Below are 20,610 nucleotides of genomic sequence, written 5' to 3' on the forward strand. Positions count from 1 at the left end.
CGTACCCACCTTAACAGCAAAGATGGGCAGGATGTGGGTGAAGAGGTCATTGCCACAGCCTGCCTGGATCAGTGTGGTGGCCAGCCCTGTCACCCAATTGTGGTAGCTGCCACCACCACACAGCCACACCTCATCCTTACCCACCACTGCCTCGTACTGTGCTGCATCCAGTGCTGAGGATATTATGTACAGTGTTATCATTACTGTCATCATTACCATCATCATCATCATCACCACCATCATTATCATCATCATCACCACCACCATTACCATTATCATCATCATCATTATTATTATCACCACCACCACCACCACCATCATCATCATCACCACCATCACCACCTCCACCATCATCAGCATCATTCTCATCATCATCATCACCACCACCACCATCACCATCATCTTGACATTTTATCCTAGAAGGGCAGAACGTGAGTGGTGCTTGCAGCGGACCGAAGTAACTCGTTTGCGTTATGTTTTTGCGAGAAGCAGTCGTTCACACTGTAAAAGCCCAAAAGGCTAGGTATTATCAAAATAAAGTTGATTCATGTGGTGGTGATAAAAAAAAAACTGTCTGCAGTTGTGAACAATTTGGTTGGTCGGAGGAATGTAATTGCTAAACCAACTTCTTTATCTGATGCCCAATTGGCTTCTGATTTTGCTTCATTTTTTACAAGTAAGATATCTCGCATAGGAAGTGATTTAGACAGCAGTTCTCCTAGTGAAGTGTACTCAGTTGACTTCCGGCCACGGTGCACCGGGGATCATTTGCTTTCAACATTTCATCCACTGGATGTAAACAAAGTCAAATGTTACATCAGAGAACTTAATAAAACATTTTGCTCATTCGATCCATGTAACATGTCACAATTGCCTGATGTGTATGAGCATGCTGCAGACTTTATCTGCAACATAATAAATAGATGCTTCTTAGAAAGTAATTTTGTGCAGTCTGAGAAACGTGCTTTGCTTAGGCCCCTAATTAAGAAACCTGGCCTTGATGTCGAGAGCATGACAAATTATCGTCCTGTCTCTAACCTGTTTTTTTTATCCAAGATTATTGAGCGGGCCATACTTGACCAACTCTTACCACTACTGGAACACAACAGAGTTGTTCCTGTTGTTCAATCTGCATACAGAAAATACCATTCGACTGAAACTGCACTAACAAGGATTCAGAGTGACTTGGTGGCAAACACTTGTAGTGGGATGTCCTCTCTCCTAGTTCTTTTGGATCTGTCTGCAGCTTTTGATACAGATCATAAACTATTGTTGGATGATCTGTGTTTTTATGGCGTTCGTGATAGTGCCCTTTTGCTCCTTAAGTCGTATCTGTCGGACAGATCTCAGAGAGTGGTTGTTGATTACGCTAGCTCTGATTCTGCTCCTCTTCTATTCGGAGTCCCTCAAGGATCAGTTTTGGGTCCAATTCTATTTACTATCTACACAAGTAGTTTATGGTCTCTACTTGATGCTCATGATGTGTCCTATCATTTCTATGCTGATGACACCCAGCTCTATGTTAAGATGTCAGATATCAACGATACTAAGACAAAGTTTGAATCTCTAATGTCTGATATTAAGATCTGGATGGCTAAGAGGAAACTTAAGCTGAATGATGGTAAAACTGAGATCATCATCATCAGAGGAAACAGAAGGGGTGATGACACTGACAATGCCCTGGCTTTGAACATTGGCATGTCACAGCTGCATCCAGTCAGTTCTGTTCGAAATTTGGGCGTTTACTTTAATTCTAAGTTAAATTACAAAGAACACATTAATCAGGTTGTAAGAGGGTGTAACTTGCATATCAGAAATCTGTATTCTGTGAGAAGATTCCTGAATAGACGGTGCCTCTAACATTGGTCCATGCAGTGGTCTTGTCTGGTGTTGATTATTGTAATTCACTGTGGGTTGGTCTGCCAAATAATATACTAACAAAAGTTCAGTCTGTGTTGAACAGGGCGGCACAGCTTATCTTTGGTCTCCCCCCGAGAACCTCAACTACCCCGTTTCTGATTGAGTTGCATTGGTTACCAGTAAAGGCTAGAATTGAATTTAAACTGTGTCTTATTACATTCAAGGTTCTTAAGTTTGGTGAACCGAAGTATCTTGCTGAATTGTTAAAACTCCCATCGACACGCCCGGGTGTGATGTTACGCAGTGAAGATGATTCCTTGCGTCTTGACGAGCCAGGAGCCATTCACCAGTCTTCTTTCTCTGATTGTTCTTTTGCATATAGAGCCCCTAGATTATATAACAGATTGCCATTGTCCATAAGACAACTCTCTACTGTTGAATCCTTTAAGAGACAGCTGAAAGCCTTTCTTTTTTCAAAATGCTATGACCTGGAGAGAGGTACTACGATGGATGATTATAGGGTGTAATTATTGCCACTTTCAGGTATATATGATGTAGCTTGTATTATATACAAGAAATGTCACAATTCTTCATTCATTCATTCATTCATTGCCAGACGCCATGTATCCCAGACGGGGTGGCCAAGGGCTTAGAGTTAATTGTTTTACAGGGAGGGGCACTAATCCTCCACCAACCCCACTTGACACGTAGGGATGCCAACAGCATCTGGTGTTCCCAGGCAGTCACCCATCCAAGTACTAAAAATAATGTATGTGTGTCAAGCGCTAGCAAATTCCCAAAAGGAAGAACTGGCGCTTTTGAGAAACAAAAGGCCAGATGATTATTATTATTATTATTATTATTTACCTAGGAATGGGCTGAGGCAAGATTCAGACAAAATACAAAACTGGGACACCTTTCAGCAGCATCTATCTATCTATTGCCAGATGCCTCAATCCCATAAAGGGTGGCCACAAACAAATCACCTCCACATTGCCCTGTCCCCCACCATTTCACTGCCCTGCTCCCAGGTCACACACCCCTCTCTCCTATACCTCTCCACTCCATCCCTCCATCTCATCCTTGGCCTCCCCCTCCCTCTCCCCCCCCTCCACCTCACTCACATACACTCTCCTCGTCAGTCTCTCACTCTCCATCCTCTCCACGTGGCCAAACTACGTCTGTGTGTTTCTCCGAACACTTCCTATCACATCCACATCCACACCACAACGCTCCTTCACTTCCTCATTTGTCAGTCTGTCTCTTCAATGAAACTCCACATGCTCCTCTCACTCTCCTAGTTAGTCTCACTCTCCATCCTCTCCACATGGCCAAACCACCTCAATGTGTTTCTTTTAATGCTTCCTATCACATCCACACACCCAGTGAAATTCTTCCACAACATCCTCTGTGTACACTCAGTCCTCTAAGCTTACTATGTGTGGAGGAAAAACACCACATGATATTAATGTAAGCTATGTGAAGCTACAGAACGTGGTGAATGTTTCTGGTGTATCCAATAGAGCCAGGATTCCGGGGGCTTGAATGATGAGTGAATGGAAGCATGGCCCATTGGACTGGGCAAATTTGGGCTGTCTGGACATTGCTACTCCTCACCCTGCCCTAGGGTGGGAAAGAAGGTCTGGATGATGATGATGATGATGATAATATACTTTCGCTTCATGAGTGAAATTATGAATGGAAAAAGAAATCAACATCTCTGAAAAGAAAAAAAAAAGGTGACGAACCACCAACAACTCTGTGGAAAAGAAAGAAAGAAAGAAAGTGTTACATTAGCATCAAACAACTTTATACGTGAACCAACATACCCAATACATACACATATAATAAGCATTTCATAATACACCACACTTGTCAATAATGTTCAAAGATGGTGATACAAGTCCCTGAAAAAAACAAAAAATATAAAAGAAGGGTGTGTCATTATGTCAATGGGAGGCCAATGATCACTCTCCTTCCCTACTAACATCTACTGAGGCACATGTGAGCAAAGCAACAAAAACACTGAAGACACTGTACATGCCGACAAGGAAACTGCTGCTGTGTTTGTGTTAATCATCATCTGGACCTCAATCCCACCCCAGGGCAGGGTGAGGAGTAGCAATGTCCAGACAGCCCAGATTTACCCAATCCAATGGGCCACGCTTTCATTCATTCATCATTCAAGCCCCCGGAATCCTGGCTCTATCGGATACGCCAAAAACATTCACCACATTCTGTAGCTTCACATAATTGTATCCGATTGAGTCAATCCAGATGCTGTCACATTAAAAAGGGTGCCAAATCCCTGATCATGCACTTCTCACAACATTCATCCAGCCAACTCGATCTTCTGTCAGTTCCCTAGCCTCACCGACTTCCAAACCTCTCTTCCTCACACACTCATCCACCAATCTCTCCACCTTCTCCTTGGCCTACCTCACCTCCTCCCTCCTTCAAATTCGCTCAGATATACCATTTTCACCACTCTATTGTTATCCATTCTCTCCACATGACCATACCATCTCAGGACACTCTCTTCGATTCTGGTGTCCACCAACTTCCTCACTCCACATCTTTCACGAATCCCATTACTGTATTTCGTTAAAAAATAATCAAAACAGACACAGAACACCAATAGAAAACATTTGTGGACTGATGTGGCTTGCCAAAAGGGGAAGTGAGAGCATTTATTGTAAACTGGTCAGAGGGCTTAGTTTGGAGGACCCAGAACCATGAGGCAATTAATATGGAGTAACAGGTGGTTTGGCCATGTGGAGAGGATGGAGAGTGAGAGACTGATGAGAAGAGTGTATGTGAGTGAGGTGGAGGGGAAGAGAGGGAGGGGGAGGCCAAGGATGAAATGGAGGGATGGAGTGGAGAGGTATATGAGAGAAGGGGTGTGTGAATTGGGAGCAGGGCAGTGAAATGGCAGGGGACAGGGTGATGTGGAGGCGATTTTTTAGTGCCCACCCCGTATAAGGGATTAAGGCATCTGGCAATAGATAGATAGATAGACAGGTTGACGAATGAAGAAGTGAAGGAACATTGTGGGGTGGATGTGGTTGAGAAAATTAGGAGAAATACACTGAGGTGGTTTGGACATGTGGAGAGAATGGAGAATGAAAGACTGACTAAGAGGGTGTATGTAGGTGAAGCAGAGGGAGGGAGAGGGATGGGGAGACCGAGGATGAGGTGGAGGGATGGAATTGAGAGGTATATGAGGAAGGGGGGTGTGGGTTGGGAGCAGGGCAGTGAAATGGCGGGGGACAGGGCAACTTGGAGGTGATTTGTTTGTGGCCACCCCTTATGGGATTAAGGCATCTGGCAATAGATAGATAGACAGTAAACCCAGTATATGAGGAAGGAGGGAGTAAGCTGGGGGAATGGCAGTCAAATGATGGGTGACAGAGCAACTTGGAGGCATTTTGTCTGTGGCCACCCTTTGTGGGATTAGGGCATCGGGCTATAGATAGATAGATAGATAGATAGAAAACCCAGTACTATCATCTACTGAGTCTTGTGCCTCCCATTACTGAAAGCAGGATACCAGAGGGGGGTGTAAGCTGGGGGGAGGGCAGTGAAATGGCAGGGGATAAGGTGACATGGGGGTGATCTGTTTGTGGCCACCCCTCATGGGACTGAGGTGTGTGGTTATAGATAGATAAGATACATGAGGAAGTCTGTGGTGGGTGATTGTCTCTTGCATGTAAGCAAAACCTAGTCAAACCAACATCCAATGTATACTGCCCCTGTCTATCTATCTATCTATCCATCTATCTACTGCCTCACGCCCTAATGCTGCAAAGAGTGGCCGCAGACAAAACGCCTCCAAGTCACTGTCACCCACCCATGTGCTTTTAGATTATTTAAGAACCATATCTGGACAATAATATCAATAACAGCTTAACAATTAGCATAAAATTTTGCGTAATAAAATAAAACATCAGTGCAGCCGGACCGCGCTGTGCCCTTCCTGCAGGGATAGCAGGAAATCTAGACATTATATGATAAATTAGCTACTTCCAGGTCAATGGAAGTATCACTTAGCCTTTTCCCTTTTTTTATATATTTTTTATTACGAGAACAGGTCTTGAGGGACATTTCAATGGGTAATAAACAGGGAAAGTTAGTGACCAAGTGCATGGGGTGTTGGCAGATGATACATTAGCTACTTCATGGCCAATGGCAGTATCAATTAGCCTTTTCCCTTTTTCATACATATTTTTTACTATGAGAATAGGGCACAGGGCACATCGCAATGGAAAAGGCGAATGGCAAAAATCGGCCAGGAGTTGCGTTGCACAGCCAGGCTGTGGTTAGGCGGGGGAGAGGGTAAGGGAGGGGAGGTGGGGAGGCAAGGCAAACACAGAAAAATGGCTAAATTGGTAACACTGGATGTGAGTGCTAGTGGTATCAGCAGTGCTGCCTATAGCTACACACTGGCAGTATTGATGGATGATACAAGACCACACTTGACAGCCCGGGTGATTGAAAAATCCCTGGATCACAGAAGTGATGCCCCGCAGTATGGTACTTATGTAACGAGCATCACAGAAGTGACGCCCTGCAGTATGGTACTTATGGAACAAGCATCACAGAAGTGACGCCCCGCAGTATGGTACTTATGTAATGAGCATCACAGAAGTGACGCCCCGCGGTATGGTACTTATGTAACGAGCATCACAGAAGTGACGCCCCGCGGTATGGTACTTATGTAACAAGCATCACAGAAGTGATGCCCCGTGGTATGGTACTCATGTAACGAGCATCACAGAAGTGACGCCCCGCGGTATGGTACTTATGTAACGAGTGTCAGGGGAGTGACGGCCCGCGGGTTAGGTGTTAAGAAGAACATGATCATCTGCAAATCATTCCTAAACACCTGTTCCAAAATCTATCACATGATCACACACTGATGGAAAAGAGCAACTGGGGAGATGGGAAGTGTTTGAAAATGTCCCCGTGTGAAAATACATCTGTAAAGGAACCACCCTGGATAAAAGGTTACTGTGATATATGTGTAGGTACCCATGCTGTGGTACTGCATGTGACTACTACAACTACTACTGCTACTACTACTACTACTCCTACTATTATTACTACTACTACTACTCCTATTATTATTATTACCACTACTACTACTACTATCATTATTACAACTCCTACTATGATTATTACCATTACTACTACTACTACTACTATTATTATTCCCACTACTACTATTACTACTACTCCTACTATGACCACTACTACTACTCCTACTATTATTATTATTACAACTACTAACTTATATCTACTACAACTACCCATCCACATGAATATACCTTCAGGAACCAATGTAGTGGTCTTGGATGTGACTATGACAACTACTACCACTACTTCTACCACCACTATTACTATTTCTACCACTACTACTACTATTTTTATCACTACTACTATTACTACTATTTTTACCACTACTACTACTTCTACCATTACTACTACTATTACCACCACTACTACCACCACCATACCTTTAGAGGGTGGTGTAGTGGTGATGGTGGTGACAGGAGTAGGAGGTGGTGCTGTGTGAGGGGGGGTAGGTAGGAGACAGCAGCAAACCCATACTATTACTACTATCACTACTATTTCTACCACTACTACCACCACCATACCTTTAGGGGGTGGTGTGGTGGTGGTGGGTGGTGATGGTGGTGACAGGAGGAGGAGGTGGTGCTGTGTGAGGGGGGGAAGGTGGGAGACGGCACCATACCCAGCCACAGTCCTCAGTAGTTTGTGTAGCACCGCACTCGCCGCAACCACCACACCCATGTCATCATCCGTTAGGTAGCTGGGGGAGGGAGCATCATCACTATCATCATCATTATCATCATCATCATCAATACCATCATTATTATAACCACAACCACCACCAACATTATCATCATCATCATTATTATTATCATCACCACCATCATCATCACCACACCCACGTCATCATCCATTAGGTAGCTGGAGGGGGTATGAGGTAGCATCATTATTATTATCATCACTATCATCATCAGCAGCAGCATTACCATCATCATCATCATCACCATTTTCATCATCATCATCATCAATACCATCATCACTATCATCATCAGCATTACCATCATCATTATCATCATCACCACCACCACCATCACACACATGTCATCATCCATCAGGAAGCTGGGGGGATGGGGGGTAGCATCATCATTATCATCACCACCACCATCATCATTATAATTACCAACATCATTATCATTACCATTTTCATCATCATCATCACCACCACCACCATCATCATTATTATCATCACCACCACTACCACCATCATCATTATCATCACCATCAATACCATCACCAACACACACGTCATCATCCATCAGATATCTGAGTGTGTATTAGGCATCATCACCATCACCACCATCATCTTCATAATCATCATCATTATTACCATCATCATCACCACCACCACGTCCATGTCATCATCCATCAGATATCTGGGTGTGTATGTCATCATCATCATCATCACTGCCATCATCACCAACATTATCATCATCATCATCACCACCACCACCATCATCATCATCATCACTGCCATCATCACCAACATTATCATCATCATCATCATCATCACCACCACCACCACCACCACCATCATCATCACCACCAATATCATTACCATCATCATTGTCATCATCATCATCCACACCTTTCCCACCCTAGGATGGGAGGAGGGGGGGGTAGGGTGCAAAGAGCAGGGAAACACCAAACAGAGGGAGAAAAATCACCATCACACTCAGTAACATTGGGCCACACACTCATCCACACACCTTTCAAGCACCTGGAATCCTGCCTTGTGTCTTGGGCAATACCGTACGCTGCAGATCGTGTGAAAAAAAGCTCGGCCAAGTAGACACAGATCAGCTGACCAACCAAAACATTCAAGATGGCGGAGGCTGCCTGGTCCAGCACTGATTGATGAAATTTGATACAGTTTGTATGCTCAAGTGTCAATAAAACTCACATTTAACACAATAATAATATATTGTTATATACGTGATGGTGATGGCAGGCATTATACTTTGTCTTAGCTCAGAGACTGGTGCTTCTTCACTAACCCGTTCATAGTGGTTTTACACACAAACCTACAATACCCAAACAATCTTTAATGTTTCATTACTTAACACAATGAATTTAGTGAAGTTTAACCTCCTCATAGGAGTGAAAAAAGTCCATAGTTGTTCCACTTGTAGTAGGAAGATGTAGTGATTGCCATCTTCTTTGTTTACAAGCAGGGCAGCGCACCGACCGATCCACCTCAGTCCTTCGCTCTCTTCGCTCGGCGGGAGGAAAAACTTGCTCACTTAGCAATTCTGTCTAACAGCAGAGCGTTCTGTGGCGCCTAGCCAAGTAGACACAAGGCTGACTCCATCCCACCAGCATGAACATCCACACTTACACGCGTCACATCTCTCTCTGTACAACATCCACGTTTATGTATTTCATATCTCTCTCTTTTTCCCTTTGTATAACATTCAGACTTACACACTTCACCTCTTCTCTCTCTCCCCCTCTCCACTCACCTGTCCAGTGCTGTCAGGACTGTAATGGCAGTGTGTTTGTCTGTGTCAGTGATGGTGTCTGGGTCATGGCTGGGGGTGCTGATGGGGAACACTGGGTTGTTGATGGTTACTGGACCTAGTTCACCCAGACACCTGCCTGCCTCCAGTGCAACCTGCAGCAATAAAATAATAATAATAATAATAATCTATCTATCTATCTATAGCCCGACGCCCTAATCCCGCAAAGGGTGGCCGCAGACAAAACGCCTCCAAGTCACTCTGTCACCCACCATTTGACTCCCCTCCCCCCAACTCACCCCCCCCTCCCTCATATACCTCTCAACTCCATCCCTCCACCTCATCCTCGGTCTACCCCTCCCTCTCCCTCCCTCCACCTCACCTACATACACCCTCTTAGTCAGTCTTTCATTCTCCATTCTCTCCACATGTCCAAACCACCTCAGTGTATTTCTCCTAATCTTTTCAACCACATCCACATCTACCCCACAACGTTCCTTCACTTCTTCATTCGTCAACCTGTCCCTCCACGTCACTTCACATGCTCCTCTCAAGTAACTCATTTCCACTGCTCTCACTCTTGACTTGTTCCCCTCTTGCAAGGTCCATGCCTCGCTTCCATATGTCAGGGTAGGGATCACAATACCATCATGCAGTGACTTCTTAACTTCCATACTCACCTCCCTATTTCTCATCACTGCTTTCAGTGTACCAACAACCTTTCTTCCCTGCTGTACCCTTTCACGTACTTCATCCCCCAAAGTTCCATCCTTACTCATCACACTACCCAAGTACTTGAATGCACTCACATTCTCCATATCCTCACCATCCAACCTCACTGCACACTGTGACTTCATTCCTCTCAAACACCATAACTTTACTTTTGTTTACATTAACTTTCAGCTTCCTCCTCCTACACACTGTCCCAAATTCATTCACCAAACCTTGCAACTCCCATTCATCTTCACTCAACAATACCGTATCATCAGCAAACAGCAACAACTAGCGCCAACTGCCTAGCGCCGAGCTCCTACGCTCCTCATGGGGCAACGTAGGATTGGATGATGGATGGATGGATGGATAATAATCTATCTATCTATATACCTAGGCTGCTTCCCCCAAGGAAAGGGAGGTAGCTTGGATAATAATAATAATAATAATAATACATATACATATATACATCATCTAATCCAGTGTTTCCCCCTTGAGGAGTGTAGGAGCCCAGGGCTAGGCAAGTTGGTCCTGACATTTAAGATGAGAGTGACCAGCCTCACTCATCCCTGAGTGGCATTACGTGAGCAATAAACCCCAACCACCCCTTGGATATAAACCTTCACCGGCTCAATCCGATTGGAGAGCCTTAATTACCCACTAAACCACCAGGTGCCATAATTTGGTTATATGGTTACCACCCAGCATAGTAAATGGTTTCCTGGTGTACAGGAAACCATTTGGCTTGTCACTCAGTGTAAAGTCATCTGTTGGCAGTAGGACAAGGAAATAATGAAGGAAAGAAAGACAGAAGAGGGAGTGTAAAGTCACCCGTAGGCAGAAGGATGAGGAAAGAATGAAGGAAAGAGAGATGACGAACGAAGGAAGAGAGGAAGGGGCAGACACCCAAACCAGCACTACATCGGGTGAATGGATGATGAGCGCCCTCACCTACCACCATAAAAGTATTAATCAAGAAATATTCATACCTATGTGTAAAACTGGTAAATCTTCATCACCTGACGTATATAGTCAACACCACAAACCATCTGAACAACATTACAAAGTATTTTGTGACCTCATTATTAGGCACGGGACTCACCTTGAAAGAATTAAAATTTTTTTACATAATATTATGAAAAAACACTCATATGTGAGCGTTCTCATTGCCTGCAAAATAAAACTGAAATTAATAAATCTGGCAGTATGCAGTGTCTGTACCTTGTTTTGGGCTTAATGCAGCATCTCCTAATAAGCAAAAAAACACCAGTAATCTCCTGAGGCTTCTCAAAAGTACCCCAAGACACACTAGTACAGCAACCTCTCAATTACCTGGTGTAAATCAGCCAAGCCCTGTGCTGGGGATTGCAAAACACTGGATATTGCATAGTACCCCCCCATCAGCTCAATATTTGGTGGTGGGCCGGACACTGCGTTATTATCCATCACCATCCTCTATCTTAAAAACATTCCCATGAGTAAAAGATGAAAATTAGGCACAAAATACAATAATGATAAAATACAGCAATACAGCGCTCACTGGCTACCATTTACAAGCTGGATGATACACCTCAACGCCGGATATTGCAGAGAATTGCTGGTTATGTCCTGTTTTGGTGCCGAATAATGCATAATTTTGCCGGATATTTCATTAACAGAGCCAAGCCAGGAGCGCCGGATATTGTGTTGGGGCGGACATTGCGATGAAAGATAACTGGGAGTTTATAGACAATGCATATACCGTAATACTGTATTCCTTCCTTAGTTTTATTTCATTTATAAAGGCTCCAATATGCTTCATGTATTGGCCTTGGTCACCTAATGGCAGCTCTCCATGCTGCTTGATCTCTGGCAGCCTCCTTATTCAGACCCTTAACCCTGGGATCACATTCTATGACCTCGTCCCAGGTCTTTTTCAATCTGCCTCTCACAACCCTGCCCCCGACGTACCCACTTCTCACCTTTACTTACCAACCATGACAAACTTCCCTATCCACAGAAATACATACAAATACTCAACAGTATAAAATAACAGGAAAAATACAATGAAGTGGTTTGGCCATGTGGAGAGGATGGAGTGAGAGACTAACTAGGAGAGAATATGTGAGGTGGAGGGGGGAGGAAGAAGGGGGAGATCGAGAATGAGAGGGAGGGATGGAGTGGTGAGGTATATGACAGAGGGAGGTGTTGCATCTTTATCTCTTTTCTATCGCTACTTCAATGGTCACTGCTCCTCTGAACTGTCTGCTTGCATCCCTCCACCTCTACGATGGGCGCGTAGCACCCGTCTAGCAGCAAACTCTCATCCCTTTTCTGTCCAACTCTCTAATGCAACAGTTAACCGTTACTCCCAGTCCTTCATTTATGCAACAGGTTAACTCTGGAACTGTCTCCCTCTGTCTGTTTTTCCTACTGCCTACAATCTTCAGACTTTCAAATGCACTGTGTCCAGGCATCTCAAAATGAATGAATCTTAAATCTGGCTCTCTGTTATCTTATTTTTGTTTTTTCTTGGAGGAGACAATTTGCAGGCCCCTGACTTTTGGTTCCTTCTTCCTTGGGGGGGGGGAATATGGGGGGGGGAGGGCAGCAAAATGGCATGAGACAGGGAGACATGGAGGTGATTTGTTTGTGGCCAACCCTTACGGGATTAAGGCATCTGGCTACAGATAGATAGATGGATAGACAATACAATAAGTAGCTTCATCTTACCTTCACCCTGCTACATGATGCCAGGTTGACCAAGAAATACGCCAGGCGATGTGCCAGTGGTTCCTGGCCGTCTCCTGCACACTGGTACAGCAGGTCCACCTGAGTACGCAGGTTTTGTATCTGGGGACAGCATGGACACACATTTATATTACCATGTCCTCATAACTTAAGTACCCACCAGGGATTGTTTACAGGCAAAAAATTATACAGTACCCTCACTAGGTAAGTTACATATTAGAACTAGAGTCCATCCATCCACCCATCATCCAATCCTGTGTTGCCCCATGAGGAGCATAGGAGCCCGGGGCTAGGCAGTTGGTCCCGACATCTAAATGAGAGTGACCAGCCTCACTCATCCCTGAGTGGCATTATGTGAGCAATAAACCCCAGCCATCCCTTGGATATAAACCTGCACCGGCTCAATCCGACTGGAGCGCAATAATTATCCACTAAACTACCAGGTGCCAAAATTTGGTTATATGGTTACCACCCAGCGTAGTAAATGGTTTCCTGGTGTACAGGAAACCATTTGGCTTGTCACTCAGTGTAGAGTCACCCACAGGCAGAAGGAAGAGGAAAGAATGAAGGAAAGAAAGACAGAAGAGGGAGTGTAAAGTCACCCGTATGCAGAAGGACGAGGAAAGAATGAAGGAAAGAAAGACAGAAGAGGATGGAAGGAATAATGAATGGAGGAGAGGATAGGGCAGACACCCAAGAGCAGCACTACACAAAGTGAGTGGATGGTGAGTGCCCCCACTTACCTTAAAAAAAAAAAAAAAAAAAAAAAAAAAAAAAAAAAAAAAAAGCCTGTCTGCATTTGTCAGCCTTTAGGGGTTAATATCATGACCTATCACTACCACTGTTAACTTGCCTACACAGTGCATCATATCACATATACTCAGCTTTCTCTTTACTACAGGATGTGTGTGTGTGAGAGAGAGAGAGAGACTGCATGCTGTAATAGTAGCAAGACTCAGGTAGTTGTGGTTGTGATGGGTTGTAGTTGATGTGTTGGTAGCTGCGGTAGGTAGAGCGGTTGTAGTGGATGTGCTGGTAGTTGTGGTGGATGTGTGGTAGTTGTGGTGGATGTGTGGTAGTTGTGGTAATGTGCTGGTAGTTGTGGTGGGTTGTGGTAATGTGCTGGTAGCGGTGGTGGGTTGTGGTAATGTGCTGGCAGTGGTGGTGGGTCAAGGTGGATGTGCTGGTAGTTGTGGTGGGTTGTGGTAATGTGCTGGTAGTGGTGGTGGGTCATGGTGGATGTGTGGTAGTTGTGGCAGGCAAGGTGGGGCCGTGGATAACCCTGGCGTACCATTGTGTGGAGGTGGGTGAGTGCGTAGGTGTGGATGTGGTCTGGGTGGAAGGTAAGGAACGCCTCCACCTCCTCTGCCAATGTGTGGAATCCGTGATGCTGCTTCAACAGCCCTCTGTGTGCCGTCCTTGCTGTGGCCAGACCAGCAAAAGCCCTGGAATATAGTGAACAGCATCATCACCATCATTGTTATTGTCACTGTCATCATCATAATCATCATCAATGTCATCATCATCATCATCATCAATGCTGTCATCATCATCATCATCATTACTGTCATCATCAATGTCATCATCATCATCATCAACACCATCATCATTACTGTCATCAACATCATCAAAACCATAATCACTATCATCATTATTGTCATCAACATTGTCATCGTCATCATCATAATCATCATCAATATCGTTGTTAGTCATCATCTGTGTGCCGTCCTTGGGGTGGCCAGACCAGCAAAAGCCCTGGAATACAGTGAACAGCATCATCATCATCATTATCAGTAATGTTATTGTCATCACCATCAATATCGTTGTCATTGTCATCATCAACATTATCATCAATATTACCATCATCATCAGCACCATCATTATCATTATTGTCACCATCACCATTATCATCAACATTAACATAATCATTGTTATTCTCATCATCATCATCATCATTGTCATTATCATCAGCAACACCATCATTATCATCATCAACATTGTCGTCATTATCATTATCGTCACCATCATCATCATCAGCTTGCTATATCTCCACCAAATATCCGTGTGCCACTTGTTATATCTGACTAATAACAATCTGACATAACAAACTCCACTCTTTTCACTCTAACCTGGCCTAAAATTGCCATCTCTCCATCTTGAACACCGAGCTGAAACAAGGGATTAATGCTATGATGTGATGCTAGTCATGAAGAAGTGCTGTGGAAGGGACAGTGAGCCATAGTATTGTCTTATTTTGCCATTGAGAAGTGTGAACATCGTGGGTGGGGTTGTGAGAGGCTGACTGAAAAAGACCTGGGGTAAGGTTATACAGTGTGACCTCAGGGATCCATCTATCTATCTGTTGCCAGACGCCTCAATCCCGTTTGGGGTGGCCACAAACAAATCTCCTCCATGTCGTCCTGTCCCCCGCCATTTCACTGCCCTGCTCCCAACTCACCCCCCCCTCTCTCATATACCTCTCCACCCCATCCCTCCATCTCATCCTCGGCCTTCCCCTCCCTCTTCCCCCATCCACCTCACTCACATACACTCTCTTCGTCAGTCTCTCACCCTCCATCCTCTCCACATGGCCAAACCACCTCAGTGTGTTCCTCATAACACTTCCTATCACATCCACATCCACACCACAATGGTCCTTTATATCCTCATTTGTCAGCCTGTCTCTCCATGTGACTCCACAGGCTCCTCTTAAATAACTCATTTCCACTGCTCTCACTCTTGACTTGTGTCCTTCCAACAACGTCCAAGCTTCACTTCCATACATTTGAGTTGGTATCACAATACTGTCATATAGTAACTTTTTCACTTCCATGCTCACTTCCCTGTTTCTTATCACTGCTTTCAAAGAACCAGCAACCTTTCTTCCCTGCTGTACCCTTTCAAGCACTTCATCCTCCAAACCTCCATCCTTACTCATCACACTATCCAAGTATTTAAATGTACTCACATTTTCCAATTCCTCACCATCCAACCTCGCTCTACATTCACTGACTTCACCTCTCTCAAAGACCATCACTTTACTCTTCCCTACATTCACCTTTAGATTCCGTTTCTTACACACTCTCTCAAACTCATCCACCAAGCCTTACAGCTCCGCTTTGTCTTCACTCAACAACACAGTATCATCTGCAAACAACAGTACAGGGAGTTTCCAAACACTATCCTCTCTCACCAGGGCCACTCCAACATCCACTACCCTACCTTGTACCTCTTTTATTACCCCATCCATGAACAGATTGAACAACCATGGAGACATGACACATCCCTGTTTCAACCCAACCTCCAAAGAGAAAAATTCACTTAGTTCACCATCCACACGCACTGCAGCCTTCGCACCATCGTACATACTCTTCACAGCATTCAACAACTTCCCATCTACTACATATATTCTTAACACTTTCCACAATCCTTGTCTATCCACCCTGTCATATGCTTTCTCCAAATCCATGAAAGCCGCATACAACTTCTTTCCCTTCTCTAGAAACTTTTCCACTAAAGATCTAAGAATGAATATCTGATCTACACAACCTCTTCCCTTCCTAAAGCCTCCCTGTTCATCTCCAACTAATTCCTCTGTTCTTTCTCGAACTCTGTCTATAAGTATCCTACCATACACTTTTCCTATTATACTAAGAAGACAAATGCCCCTATGATTACCACACACTTGTTTTTCCCCTTTTCCTTTGTACAAGGGAATAATTATACCTGACTTCCAATCCTCCAGGACTCTACCTTCCTCCCAGGCCAATCTGCACATCTTCCACATCCACTGTACTACTATCTCTCCCCCATGCTTCAGCATTTCACCACACACTCCATCAATTCCTGGGGCTTTCCCTATTCAGTCCCTTATCCTCAGGGATAAGGGACTGAATAGGGAGGTTGCCAGAGATCAAGCACTGTGGAAAGCCGCCATGTGACCAAGGCTGTTATATGCAAGAAGGTTGGAGCCTTTATAAATTATACAAATGAGCTGAGCTATCTATCTATTGCCTGACACCTTAATCCCATATGAAGTGGCCACACACAAATCGCCTCCACGCTGCCCTGTCCCCCGCCATTTCACTGCCCTGCTCCCAACTGACATCCCCCTCTCTCATATACCTCTCCACTCCATCCCTCCATCTCATCCTTGGCCTCCCCCTCCCTCTCCCTCTCCCCCCTCCACCTCACTCACATACACTCTCCTCATCAGTCTCTCACTCTCCATCCTCTCTACATGGCCAAACCACCTCACTGTGTTTCTCCTAATGCTTCCTATCACATCCACATCCACACCACAATGCCCTTCACTTCCTCATTTGTCAGCCATCTCTCTATGTAACTCCACATGCCCCTCTCAAATAACCTGGAACAAGACAAAAATCTGGGCCACAGAATTGTAAACACCAGTATCCTTCCTTCACAGATAGAGTACTTAACTGCTGCCTTTGGTCCAGCCTGAGTCTTTCTCTTTGGATATCGAGTGCTGTTTCTCACTATGGCATCTCTTCAGTCCATCTTGTCAGTTAAAGAAGCTCCCTAGCACCTCTTCCTTAGCTATTTATTTTCAAATATGGTCGGTTAATATCATGTTGAATCTTATTTATGCTGAGTATGGTGGCACTGGAATGATTTATGACACAGAAGAGTATTGTATGGTGTAATACGCAAAATAAATCACCTGGGAAAGGCATTAGGGAGCTTCCTCAACCTAAAAGACTATCTACAGTATCTATCTACAGCTGCACAAGATGGAATTACTTCCCACGCCCTTGTGGCAAACTGCACATGGCCACTCTCCCTCGTCTTTGACAGTACCGTCACCAACCCTAGATATCATCACTTTTGTTTTATCTGCATTTACTCTTAAGCCCTTGAGCCCCATACAATCTCTCCACTTCCTGAATCTTTCCTCTGCCTCTCCATACCATCTCTCCACTTCCTAAATCTTTCCTCCGCCTCCCTTTCGTTCTCTGCAATCAACACCAAATCATCAGCATACAACATCTCCCACGGGAGTCCATTTCTGAATTCATGTGAGAGGGCTTCAGGTACCATGATAAACATAATAAACTGTATGCAGGGAAAATCATTCAATCAATTTATCTATCTACTGTATCGTTTATAATGGCTCCAACAGGCACGTAAATGTCAGCTTTCGTCACCTAACAGTGGCTCTCCATGCTGCTTGATCTCTGGCAGCCTCCCTATTCAGTCCCTTATCTATGAGGTCACACTCTATGATGTTATCCCAGGTCTTTTTTGGTCTGTCTTTCACAACCCTACCCCTGATGTTCATACTTTTCACCTTCTGCATCCAACTCTCATCCTCCATCCTCTCCACATCTACAGTCTCTCTCTATCTAACTACATCCAGCTGCAGTTACACAATATTACCACCTACAATTACTAAGTGTTATGTAAAACTAAGCACTGATACCAAGCCTATACTTACTCCAGATCAGGGATGGGTGGCAGCTCAGTGAGGCTCCTGCGTATGTCTGGATGTTGACTCTGCAGCATAACCCCCAGCACCTCCGACCCCCTCTCACCTACCTCACTCACGCCCCGGCATGCATCCACCATCCTGCACACATAGAGTGGGGTTATATACAAAAAGATTTATCAAGGAAATACTACAGTACATCATCAACATCACTGTCATCATCACTGTCAATGCCATCCTCATCCTCATCCACATATCACTGTCATCATCAACACCACCACCACCACCACCATCCTCATCATCTCATGGCCATCACCATGATGACTGATGATCATCAGCAACATCGTCATTGCTATCGACGTCATCCTCGTGATCATCATCATTGTTACAGTCATCATCATCATCATAGTCATCACCATGAGCATTATCATTATTACTGTCACAGTCTTCACCATCTCTGATGCCCCTCTCTCTCTCTCTCTATTGCCAGATGCCTTAATCCTTTAAGGGGTGGCCACAAACATCATCTAATCCTGTGTTGCCCCATGAGGAGTGTAGGAGCCCAGGGCTAGGCAAGTTGGTCCTGACATTTAAGATGAGAGTGACCAGCCTCACTCATCCCTGAGTGGCACTACATAAGCAATCAACCCCAACCACCCCTTGGATATAAACCTTCACCGGCTCAATCTGACTGGAGCGCAATAATTACCCAATAAACCACCAGGCGCCAAAATTTGGTTATATGGTTACCACCCAGCGTAGTAAATGGTTTCCTGGTGTACAGGAAACCATTCAGCTTGTCACTCAGCGCAGTGTTACCCACAGGCAGAAGGATGAGGGAAAAATGAAGGAAAGAAAGACAAAAGAGGGAGTGTAAAGTCACCAATAGTCAGGAGGAAGAGGAAAGAATGAAAGAAAGACAATAATACTTACAAAAATAATAAAAATAAAATTTCCCAAACTGATATAGAAAGTCTTAATAATAATAACAAAACAATAATAACAAAAATAATAATAATAACAACATTACTACTACTACTAATAATAATGAGAGGATGGATAGTACGAGACTAACGAGGAGAGTGTACGTGAGTGAGGTGGAGGGGGGGGAGAGGGAGGGGGAGGCCAAGGATGAGATGGAGGGATGAAGTGGAGAGGTATATGAGAGAGGGGGGTGTGAGCTGGGAGCTGGGCAATGAAACAGCGGGGGACAGGGCGACATGGAGGTGATTTGTTTGTAGCCACCCCTTAAGGGATTAAGGCATCTGGCAATAGATATATAGAACAACAATAATTACATGAATAAATAAACCCCTCCGTGGCTGAAGGCCCAGAATTTTCAGTGCACGCCAGGCCGACGCCAGGGCCATTTTTTGAAGTTTCGAAAATTGATTATTTTTTCTTGCCATATTGAACAGAAAATTCAGATGCACCTAACAGTGCAAATCCCAGCTTCCTAGACGCATTTTGTGGCTTGCAATGGAGTGCGGAAGTTGCAGAAATATCGGCAACCGATATCGCAGCCCAGAGGCGCTGCCGCAACGCAACTAGGCAGGTGTTGTTATTTTTATTTTTACCTCCCAAAACAATACGAATGGTGCTGAAATGTTGTGCATATATGAGATATGATGATATAAAACAATTTCAGTACATAATCTGTTAGGAATGGCTGGAAAAAAAATGTTATGAATACTTTTTCACCTATTTGATATAACATTGGTTTATGGTAGTTTCGTGTTATTTTTTACGTTATCGTTGTGCCCATGCTTGAAAAAAGGAGCGAAAGAGTTCAATTTTCGGTCCTAAATGAGAAAACTGCACGTCCTCCAAGGTTAGATTCTGCCACGGGAGAATAAAGTGGAGGGTCAGATCCGATTGGAAATAAGGAAGTTGAGTCGCAACTTCCAGCTCCCACACCACGAGGATGGCTACAAATAGAATCGTAATGCAGTTTCAGAACTAAGAACAAGTCTAATTATTACGAATACAGATACAAAGCAGAAATAAATACGTTTACAGATGGGGGAAAACGTATTTTTTCCGTCATAACATGTTCATCTCTATCATTTTACGTTCATCTTTATCATTTTACCTTGTTATTTTCGCAATATATATTGCTGTCTCATAAACAGGGTGGTCGTGTGTGTTTTGCAAGGGAGGAAAATGATTGTATTTTCTGTCTGGGTCGAGGTAATGGGTGTAACTATGTGTGTTTAGGCATGGCCACGAGCGAAAAAATCGTACATCCAATCATCACGACAGCAGGTGGTG

At 44.2% G+C, this 20,610-nt stretch overlaps 1 protein-coding gene across 1 annotated transcript in view; it reads right to left on the bottom strand.

Moving 5' to 3' along the window:
• The window catches only part of LOC145417187 (serine-protein kinase ATM-like), an 89,405-nt gene that overhangs the window by 59,396 nt on the left and 9,399 nt on the right, over positions 1-20,610 (bottom strand). Inside the window, exons 5-10 of the mRNA XM_080285961.1 lie at positions 18,349-18,480; positions 14,182-14,335; positions 12,873-12,992; positions 9,453-9,604; positions 7,611-7,693; positions 10-173 (exon numbers count right to left, since the gene is read on the bottom strand). Of these exons, the coding sequence (XP_080142087.1) occupies positions 10-173; positions 7,611-7,693; positions 9,453-9,604; positions 12,873-12,992; positions 14,182-14,335; positions 18,349-18,480 (805 nt within the window). The remainder of the gene's footprint in view (positions 1-9; positions 174-7,610; positions 7,694-9,452; positions 9,605-12,872; positions 12,993-14,181; positions 14,336-18,348; positions 18,481-20,610) is intronic.

This window comes from Coenobita brevimanus, chromosome 109 (assembly GCF_032717465.1).
Source record: "Coenobita brevimanus isolate Jiangsu-jjx chromosome 109, ASM3271746v2, whole genome shotgun sequence".
Lineage (NCBI taxonomy): Eukaryota > Metazoa > Arthropoda > Malacostraca > Decapoda > Coenobitidae > Coenobita > Coenobita brevimanus.